General features: G+C 38.5%; 1 protein-coding gene across 1 annotated transcript; it reads right to left on the bottom strand.

Annotated features, from left to right (window-relative positions):
- Nucleotides 1-5,669: 5,669 nt before the first annotated feature.
- LOC145069180 (putative glutathione S-transferase) lies at nt 5,670-6,795 on the bottom strand. Its single transcript, XM_079016132.1, has 2 exons — nt 6,364-6,795; nt 5,670-6,256 (listed from the first exon to the last, which is right to left on the bottom strand). Exons 1-2 carry the CDS (start codon nt 6,673-6,675, stop codon nt 5,915-5,917), a joined length of 654 nt encoding a protein of 217 aa, XP_078872258.1. The 5' UTR covers nt 6,676-6,795; the 3' UTR covers nt 5,670-5,914.
- Between the last annotated feature and the right edge of the window lie 4,110 nt (nt 6,796-10,905).

A 10,905-nucleotide genomic window follows, 5' to 3' on the forward strand; every position in this document is an offset into this window, starting at 1 on the left:
ATCACGAGTGATTGCGAGACGATAATATCGTATAGTCTTTAAACCGAGATATATGAGTTGTTGTTTACAAGTTGGTTGTGCATTGCTAATTTGTAAACGCATCAGTAACTTGATATTATAAAACGTATTATTGTGTACAATTTAATGAGCAAATAGTACAGTGTTATAAGTCAAAGTTTATATGTTCCTTTTATTCTAGGAGGATTAAAAGCGATATCTTGGGCCCCTCGATGATTTTGTTTTGACTTATGTGTTGGGCCCGGTTAGGACCAAAAATTATGTGTTCAATTAAGTTCTATGTCAGACAAATCAGAAATCAGGAAACAAATTGCTGGACAATAAGTATGACTATGTTCCATGTATTTTTCCACACGATATCTTGAGAACGAAGGACTACATGATCCCTTATCTATTGGACGTGTCAGAGTTCGACAACGGCTTTTGAGTGCTATGATTGCTAATCGGATTTTGAAGTCATACTTGCATTTATAGTTATTAGACTTATCCACGTAGGAGACTGTTGGATTAAGTGTCTAAGCCCATAACTATATTTGGTATGTACTTGACGCGATAGTAGCATGGTCCTTTTGGGTTTCCTTCACCATAACAACTTGACTGGATGAATTATAGATAAAGAGGTGAATTATGATTTATTAATATATTATAGGAATAATATATTAAAAGAGAAATCATATTATTTAATTAATATTAGTCAAGAATTAATTTAGAATTAATTTTGTGATTAAAAGAGATTAATTGAATTAAGGGGACTGATACTGTAATTATAAGATAGTTACAAAGTTGGGCTTAGGATCCATAAGGGAGGAGTGGACGAAATCTATGTGAGAGTCCACATAGAATTCGTCCAAGGGGCCTTCTAGAAGGATCCTATGGGCTGCTTAAGGACTAAGCAACTGGATTAGGGTTTTGATTGAAACCCTAGTTGCTCAACTATATAAAGACCCCACGGGACTCTAGAATTTGGCCACTTGAACCCTAAGGAGAGTACCAGCCGAAATCTTTGTGATCCCTAGCCTCTCTCTAATATTCTTCCAACTTGCTGTTGGTGTTTGTGATCTATTAGAGACATCATATTTGAGGTGCTAAGTTCTCAAAGGTTGAAGATCAATCTAGCTACAATTGAAAGGTAAGATTCTAACTTTGTTTTAGATATAAATTTCGATTTATGCGTGCTAGATTAGGGTTTATAACTTTGGATGATTATTGCATGTACAATTAGAGAAAACCTAGATCTAAAGCTTTAGGGTTGTATGTGCACCATATGATTGATGTAATGCTCAAAACCCATCAATTACGACTTTAAACGAATTAGATATGCATGTTTTAAAATTATCACATAATACAAAGAAAGTTGAAAAACATAAAATTTTCAGCTTTGATATCCTGACTTTGAGAAAGTATAAGTCAATGAATATAAATCCAAAAATGACACAGTTATAGTCTAAAATCATGTACAAACTATAACATACACTCTGGAAAAAGCTCTTATCAATCTAACATCAAACGAATGAGATATATATGTTTTAAAACTATCATATAATACAAAAAGCTGAAAACCATATAATTTCCAGGTTTTGATATCCTGACTTTAAGAGACTGTAAGTCAATGAATATAAACCCAAAAATGAAAAAATTATAGTCTAAAATCATGTACAAACTATAAAATACATTCTAGAAAAAGCCTCATACAAATCCGACTTTAAACGAATGAGGTATGCATGTTTTAAGCTTTTCACAGAAACCAGTTCCGGCCCCTAAAACCAGCTCCGGTTCCTAAGACGGTTCCAGTTTTTAAACCCGATTTACCCGGACCCGAAGGACCTGAAACCCAGATTACCCAGAACCCGAATAGAGCCATTCTTTAAACTCGAGACCCGAACTGGTTTTACATATTCCGGTTCTAACGGTTCCGATTTCAGTTCGGTTTTCCGGTTCTAAATCTCATCCCTACTTTCAGGTGTTTAGGTGGGGATAAGCTTCGAACCATGCATGATTTCGACTATTGGATGTTCGCAACCAAATAGAGAAGGCAGATACACACAATACACAGGCAATTAGGTGCAAGAAGGTCACCGCTGGAAGCCTACAAGTCGAAAAGCATATAAAGTAAGAATGAGTGGACAACCTTGATCGTGGAGCTGCAATAGTTGATTCATCTTTGCTGATTGAAGATTTCCAATGTTGGAAGTCCTCGAAACTTGACGATGATATTTATATATTGTTAGGGTTGGCTAAAAAGATATCTCATTTTAACATTTAGAAACCGTAATTAATTTTTAAATATTTTTATTGGTTGAAATTGTAATGTTTTCCAAAACAACTGATTATAAGAAGTTAGTTAGGCTAAATGGAGTGGTAACACTCTTAATACCTTGCCACATCAGCTTTTTGAGTGCCACATCATTTTTCTCCATTTAGCATCTAATCTTAGCATTTGGTAGAGAGTGGTAACACTCCTAACACTCCATTTTTTATTTTATTTTTTCTAATTTAATTAAATTACTTTATTTTATTACACAAACATTTTTTATGCATAAATATTAATCAAATTTTATTTTTTTTAAACCACCAAAAATTAATATAATATAAATCAATTACATGAAAATAAGTGTAATATTTAAGTGCAGGGTCCTTTTGGTAATTTCAAAAACTTGATTTGTGAGAGGAATTAAGATGAGGGTGTGATGTGTAAGTCTAGGATTTTTGAAGGCCCATTTATGTCAAATTTAGATTCTCGTGTCTTCTTCCTCCTAGCAATTGATTGCAACGATAGACTCCCATTTTCCATTTTAATCTTATTACATATCACAATTTTTCCCAAAGCAAGTAAATAGCAGAAAATGTGTGGAGAGGAGATTGGGGAAGACAACAACAAAGGTAAATCAAGAAAAAAAATAATAGAAAAAGGATAGAGCCAATCAGATTTCATCTCTGCATTCTCTCTCTCTCTCTCTCTCTCTCTCTCTCTCTCTCATGTCGCTAGCTCCTTAACGAGTTGTTCTTGGCGTGTCCCTTAGTGAGTTGGTGGGGATGGGGTAGCATCTAATAACGAGCCTTTTGGCGAGAGGGGTGGCGTTGCTATTCCCTCAAACCTTATAGGTTGACTTTTTTATAAAGGTGTCACTGAGGTGTCTTATTAGCAACATCTATGTTGTCGACTTAGATATCTAGAATGCATAGATACTATAATAAGTAACATAGAAGTTTATGATACTGATAGATGTATTTTTGAATAAAATGGTTGTAGTTATATAATGTGAGATTCTTACTTCTAAATTCTATGTGTAATTTATTTTCCAAATATTTATTTCTTTATTTGTTATATAATTGAAATGTTTTTACCAAAATTTTAACTTAAATATGTAATGTCACTATAAAAATTGTGGTTATTCACTAAAATAGATCCATTTATTAATACACTAAACTCTCACCTAACACTCATATTTACGAATCCATCCAATGGTCACCAAACACTGCTATTTACGAATCTATCCAACTTCCATCTAACATTGTTATTTATGAATCCATGCAACTCACACATAAGATAACTATTAATGAATCAACCTAACTCTCACTTAATACCTTATTCAATCGGTATATAAAGATGACAAAACCATAACACGATTCATGTAAAGCTACATTGAGTTATTCGTTATTTTGATTCACGAATGGTCCTTTAGGTTTTGTTTTTTCCCTAAAATAGTTATTACTAAACTTTTTTCCCTCAGATGGTACCTACTGAGCAAACCTTGCACACAAATGATCCTTATAACTAACTATGTTTACAAATTTTGTTAAGTTTTATTAAATGACAAAAATACCCTTTGTTTTGTGCACACAGAATGTCCATCTCTCTCTCTCTCGTCACCATTTCCACACAATACACTCATACACACACAATCGATGATGAATAAAAATCGTCAGTTAGCAGCTAATAAAAATCGTTTTTTGGAAAAAATAAATTGATTTGCAGGTTTGTGTTCATTTCATTCATCCTGGAGAAGCTAATAAAAATAGACAGTTAGCAGCCCTAACAAAACCCATAAATTGATTTGCAGGTTTTGGTTAATCGCGTTCAACCGTGAACCCACTAATAAAATCGATTTGTTTGTGTTCCCGGGAACATGTTCAAGAAACCTAAGATCTTTGTGTGTGCATGTGTGGATTTACATAATTGATTTTCGTGTGTTCAAAATATGATATGTGAATCATTTTTTGAAAGAAATCAATTTACGGGCTTCATCTTCTCCGACAGATCTACCGGTTGTGGACTGATCGACTCCGCCCCTTTCCTCTTGTCACCAGATCAACTCCATGGTGGTGATGCATGATCGATTGAACCCCCTGTTGGGTTTCGACTTGGCGTGTCAGGTATCAGCAACACCCAAATGGCCGAACCCCTCTTCCGATTCCAATATATTTTAAGAGTTTGATTGGTTAAGAAGCCTAAATCCACCATTTTATTGGCTCACCACTACATATCCAATCTCGTCGGAGCTAGAAGCTAGTAGCGACAATGCAACATAGAAAAAGAAATCGAAAACAGTTAATAAGAAGAATCAAAAGCCGGTGTGTGTGTGTGTGGAGTATGCCAGTGATATTTATGTCTTTAACAAGATCTGAAGGGCTAGGTGGGACATCGTCGTTGGATGCAGCTTCGACATTATCACTCCTGTTGAACATGCTTTTAGATCCATCTTCTCTAACCCTTCCTTGATTTCCTTCAAAGTTTTAACAACCAAACTGCTTTCTCAAAGTCCTTCCATCTCCGACTTTTGTATGTTCATCATCTGGGTGAAACCCATGAAATCGAACCTCAAAACCCCTGCAATCGGACCCACCTAATTTCAATCGAAACTAGATCTTCGCCAAACTTCTGATTTTGATGGAATGATGCCGATTTCAATCGGACCCTCTGTTTATGTATGTGTTTATGTCAATATTCATGTGTATGTATTTGTGAGAGAGAGAGAGGACCCCACCTTTTTTTTATTACAAATTAACAAAATATAAAAATAAATAAAAAAAAATAAAAACAAAGTGCATTTTCGTCTTTTCACGCACACTTAACAGAATTTGTTAACCGAGTTAGTTATAAGGATTATTTATGTGTAAAGTTTGCTCCGTAGGTACCATGTGAAGGAAAAAAGTTTCGTAAGGACTACTTTAGGGGAAAAACAAAACCTAAAGGACCATTCGTGTAATTTGTTCTTTATTTTTATATTGTTAAAAAATTACAAATGTATAAAAGAAAAAAATAAAAATATATTAAAAGGGTAAGATAGTTTTTCCCTATGGATCACAGAGGAACTTTGTAATTTGTTAAAACCATATGAATAAGACCTATCAACATTTCAATTGTTGTGGGCGTATGGGTCTGCTTCTTTTTTTTAGTAAACGATTCACTACCGAAGCTAAAAAAACACTGGATCAAAAAAAGGGATTGTGAGTTGTGACCGAACCACATAGATTGAATATTTAATTAATCTACTATAAAAGTTATAACTAGATAAAGTATTCAATTACCACATAAGGATTCGATTATTAACAAATCAATTTCTATTTTAAGTAACTGTGTTCATTATATTTTGAACTATATATGTTTCAAATAGAAAAATTAATAAAATGACATTGCTCTTGGATACAAATTTAACCTAATAATAATTTAATTATACTTATGAAAATCAAATCTCAAATCAAACACTGATACACGATAGCCAACAATATCTCAACATAAAACGTATTACAAAAACTCATCAGCATATAAGAGCTGCTTATTGCAAATTTGCAACATCATATACATGTTACAGAAATTTCAACTTCAATAACCACAAATTAAACAACCAAATATATAACTATATATGTTGTTAACATACGTATCATTGTAGTTTAATTACGCCTTACCAAACCGTTTCTTGAAAAATGCAACCATGTTCCCTCTTGGAGGTAAGGTTTCCTTCACAACTTCACACTTGACAAACTCATCAGCCCATTCTGTGAGTTTTGGAAACTTGTCTTTCGTAAAAAACTTAATTTCAGTTGCTTCTTCAATTATTCCAAGCCAATAGGCTATGAAATCAGCAGCAATATCAACCAGGTTAATGTTGTCACCTCCAAAAAACTTTGTACCTTTGACTTTCAGTTCATTTTCTAGCATTTGAAGTTGCTCACAAGCTTCCACAATAACCTGCTCATCTCCATTGCTGCCAAAAACCTTGAATGCTGCAGGCATACACTGAACAAACCATATAATCATGTAAACTCATTAAACAATGCCTTAATGTAATTTATAATTTCATCGTTAGGTTTAGGAGAGATCTGAGAAGGAATTGAAATTATTACCTTATCATCAACGAATTTGGCCCAAAATCGAGCACGAGCCTTCTCATAAGGATTCTGAGGCAAAATCGGAACCCCTTTCCAGACATCATCGATGTACTCCACGATCACAAGAGACTCTGCGATCGGACTTCCGTTATGCACCAGCACCGGCACTTTCTTATGAACAGGATTGTACTTCAAAAGATCGGCACTCTTGTTGCTCATATCTTCTTCGAAGTTTTCGTACTTGATTTCCTTCATCTTCAAAGCGATTTTAACTCTGCAAACGAATGAGCTTCCTCCAGCGCCATACAACTTCACTTCATCCGCCATTTTCCAATGATTTGGTTGAAACAGCACCACTTAGTTTCAGGTTTGACTAATTTGTGGATGGAAGGATTGTTTGGTGTTTCGATCGGTATATATACTAGCCCTGGTTGTTGGCTGTTCAATATAGTATAATCAGTTCTCACAGCGATTACCGAGACTTACGCTCCAAGTAGTTGTATGATATGGAAGATAAGCTGTACACAACATTGATATGACGGAAGCGATGATGCAAGCTTTAATTTTAGTTTTGAGCATTATAAAATCGACGAACAAATCGCAATCCAATTTGTCATTCCCTACCAAATGGCTTGTGGTTCAGTGGTTTTGCTTGTTGGTGGTTTTCGATTGTAGTTTGTGTGATTGTCGTTGTAATTTTTTTTATTGTTAACTATTGATTATTGGAATATCACGTTGATGTTTAACAAATATAAAGTTAAATGACCATTAAGCGTTTATAGAAAAAACTAAAATTATTGAACAAAAGACGATTAACAAAAAAATATTTTTTAGAGATAAAAGACAAATTTTAACAAATTTTATAAGTTTGTTTCAAACACTAGACAAAATTTTAACAAAAAACCTAAATTATCACTATTTTTTAGAGACCCTTGTGAATATGGGTGTCAAATCCGGCTATCGTTTCGTGTTTTTATTTGACACAACACGACTAATACTAGCAAGATACGACATGATGCCGTAAGGGATCATTTGGTTAGGGATTGCCCTAAGGGGTTTTGGGTTCGTTTCGGCTGCAACCAGACGGTCCACCTGAAGACAGATTGTCCTCAGCTTGCATCTAGGGCGGTTTAGACTTTGGCCACCGCGACCCTGCGTATGAATAACGACCGGCAAGGGAAGGCCGAGGCACCAAGGGCTCGAGGGAGAACATTTCAGTTGACAGCAGAGGAGGCCCGTGTAGCATGTCGTGGCTCATATGTGTTCTTTATATTATGTTGCTTATATTATCGGTTGTGTAGGTACTTTTCTTGTAAATTTTGTGCCTGCGCTTGTGCTATTTGACTCGGGTGCGAATCGATCGTTCGTATCATCATCATTTTGTTGCGGTTTTAGTATTACGCGAGAGACTTTGAGCAGACCCTTGAGAGTCTCGATACCTGCTGAGCGTCTAGTCTCTGCTACTGATGTCTATCGAGGTTGCGTGTTAGAGATCTTCGACGTTGGTTATCCGATAGATCTTATCCCTATCGCGATGGGAGATGTTTGTGTGATTGTGGATATGGATTGGTTGAGCCGGTTTTGGGTTCTAATTGACTGTGAGCGTCAGTTGGTGATAGTTCGAGACCCTAGTGGGGGAGTGCTGACTATCTACAACGAGGGGACTAGATCGGGATTAGCTTTTTGTTCTGCCGCCAGGGCAAGGCAGAGTTTGCAGCATGGGTGTATGGGTTATCTGGCATATGTAGTGGATACTCGGGTCGAGGAGAAGGGATCAACCTCTATTTTTGTTGTTTCGGTAGTATGTTATTTTCCTGATGTCTTTCCCGAGGAGTTACCGGGTGTGCCTCTCGAGAGGCAAGTGGAATTACGGATCAAATCTGATTCTGGGTGCGACACTGATCGCTAAGGCACCATACCGTCTTGTACCTCCTAAGATACAAGATTTATCCTCTTAGATGCAAGAGCTGTTAGGAAAGGGTTTATCCGGCCGAGCAGTTCTCCTTTGGGAGCATCGATCCTTTTTGTTAGAAAGAAGAATTGCTCACACCGGATATGCATCGATTACCGAGAGCTGGACAAGTTGACGTCAAAAACCGTTACCCATTACCGAGGTTTAATGATCTTTTTGACCAGCTTCAGGGGCATCTTGGTTTTCCAAGATCGATTTGAGTTCTTTCTATCATCAAATGAGGATGCGAGAGGAGGACATTCAGAAGACGGCCTTCCGAACTCGTTATGGGCATTACGAGTTTGTGGTGATGCCTTTTGGGCTCACCAACACACCGACGGTGTTCATGGTCCTCATGAACCGGGTATGTAGGCCTATGTTGGATCGATCAGTGATTGTTTTCATCGATGACATTTTGGTTATTCAAAGACTATGGAAGAGCATGAAGAGCATTTACGAGAGGTTCTTGGGGTTTTGAGGATGGAGAGGCTATATGCCAAATTTACCAAGTGTGACTTCTGGTTGCGTGAGGTTCAGTTTTTGGGACACCTCGTCAATCAGAATGGTATCTTGGTCGACCCAACCAAGATAGAGGCGGTGATGCAGTGGGAAGTGCAGAGATCTCCGTTTGAGATTTGAAGCTTCCTCGGATTGGCAGGTTATTATCGGAGATTCATCATGTAACATCCTGGAAATTCATAAATATAGTTGAAGGGATAAAGTGTAAATTAAGGCGGGGACTCGACGAGTAGGTCTTCCGACTCGCCGAGTCGGAGCGGGATTGGTTGCGGGATTAAGTAGCCAACTCGCCGAGTCGGTAGCTGGGACTCGACGAGTTGGTGCCGAAGAGAGAAAACCCTAATCCCGGGGGTTGTACCCTATATAAAGAACATACCACCTCTTCCCCAGCCTCTTTACCTTCCCTTTGAATTCCAGAAACCCTAGATTCATGTGAGCTTTCCTTTGTGAGAGATTAGAGCCTTGGAGGAGGGAATCTTGGAGGGAAATTGAAGAACAAGAAGATTGGAGCAAGGGGCTTTGCAGAGATTTAGCTTACTCTTTAGTTGGAGCTTTCATTTGAGGTAATAATCTGTTGTTTGAGCTTTTGTGCATCTAGATTTATCACTTGTGGGGTTCTGGGGGCATAGTTAAGGTCTATCTTGAGTTTGGAGTAAGATCTGAGGATGCTACCTCAGATCTAGGATTATAATGATCCAGGAAGCCATAAAGTTTATGCCCAAGAGTGGTTGGTGAAGCCCCTTTGTCTCAAAGCCTAACCCTAGAGTGTTTTAGGATTGGATCTCCATGGATTCACGTAAAGTTTTCCACTTTACGTGAGGGAAAGACTGTAGAGGAGTGGATCTATGGTTTGGAGCCCCTGCATGGCTTGGAAAGCCTCTGTATGGAATGAGAACTTAAGAGACTCGACGAGTTTCATGGGTGAACTCGGCGAGTTGGATGAATATAGGCAGAAACTCGACGAGTGGGAAGAACAACTCGGCGAGTCCGTTGAAGAATGGCTTGGAATCGACGAGTCTGTCCTTGAACTCGGCGAGTCTTGGGGCGACTCAGCGAGTTGAGTCGCGATATGGGGGTTCTCAGAGCATAGAGACTCGACGAGTCAGCGGGTTGACTCAGCGAGTAGAGTCAGTCAGGAAGTTTGACTTTGACCAGTTGACTTCCAGGGGTATTTTTGGTAATTGTTGGTATTTATTTGAGCTCGGTCTTTTGGTGTTGATCAGTGGTGGAGTTCGTGTCGGAGATTTGGAGCAGCGTGATCCTATCTTTTCATTTAACAGTTGCGAGGTGAGTTATCCTCACTATATCAACAGGGTCTAAGGCACCACGGCCGGCCCTTTATCGGATGGAAATCCGGGTAGTTGTTTGTTATGTTATTGCTCTGTTATGTTCGCATCCTGGTAGTTAGGATGGTGTATGTTAGAGACCTGGTAGGGTTGGTATCCTGGTTTATAGGATGATGCTATGCTAGTGACCGGTTAGATCGGTATCTGGTTAGGATGATGTTATGTTTGTGATCTACTAGATCGGTTTGATTGTATGTGAATTTTTATATGATTGTATGTTATGTGCACATGGTTGTTGGACCGGGGTTGGGTTTAGGCGGGTCCTGCTTTGTGCTGTAGGCCAACATACCCAGGGCGGACCGGTTATCCCGAAGGCCCAGCGAGCGGTCCGGATAGGCTGTAGCCCCCAAGAGGGCGAACCAGACGTGCCGAGGCTCGGGGAGTGGACCAGGCCGACTGAAGGCTCGGTGCGGACGGACCAGTCATACTGTAGACTTAGAGAGTGGACCAGGTGGATTGAAGGCCCAGTGCGGGCGGACCAATCACACTGTAGACTCGATGTATATGGCTAGACTCGGAGGGTGGACCAGGTGGGCTGTAGGCCTGGTGCGGCGGACCAGTCACATAGTAGACCCGAAGTGCATGGCTGTTCTGTTCTGTTATGTTGTGATATGTTATGTGTATGGTATATGTGGTTGGTATTTTGGGGGTATCTCACTAAGCTTTCAGGATTACAGTTGTGGTTTAAACGTTTCAGGTACTTCAGGAGACCGTGGCAAGGCAAAGGCATGATCGTACCGC

The sequence above is a fragment of the Lactuca serriola genome, chromosome 8 (assembly GCF_051521515.1).
Source record: "Lactuca serriola cultivar US96UC23 chromosome 8, Lser_US96UC23_V15, whole genome shotgun sequence".
In the NCBI taxonomy this organism is placed as follows: Eukaryota; Viridiplantae; Streptophyta; class Magnoliopsida; order Asterales; family Asteraceae; genus Lactuca; species Lactuca serriola.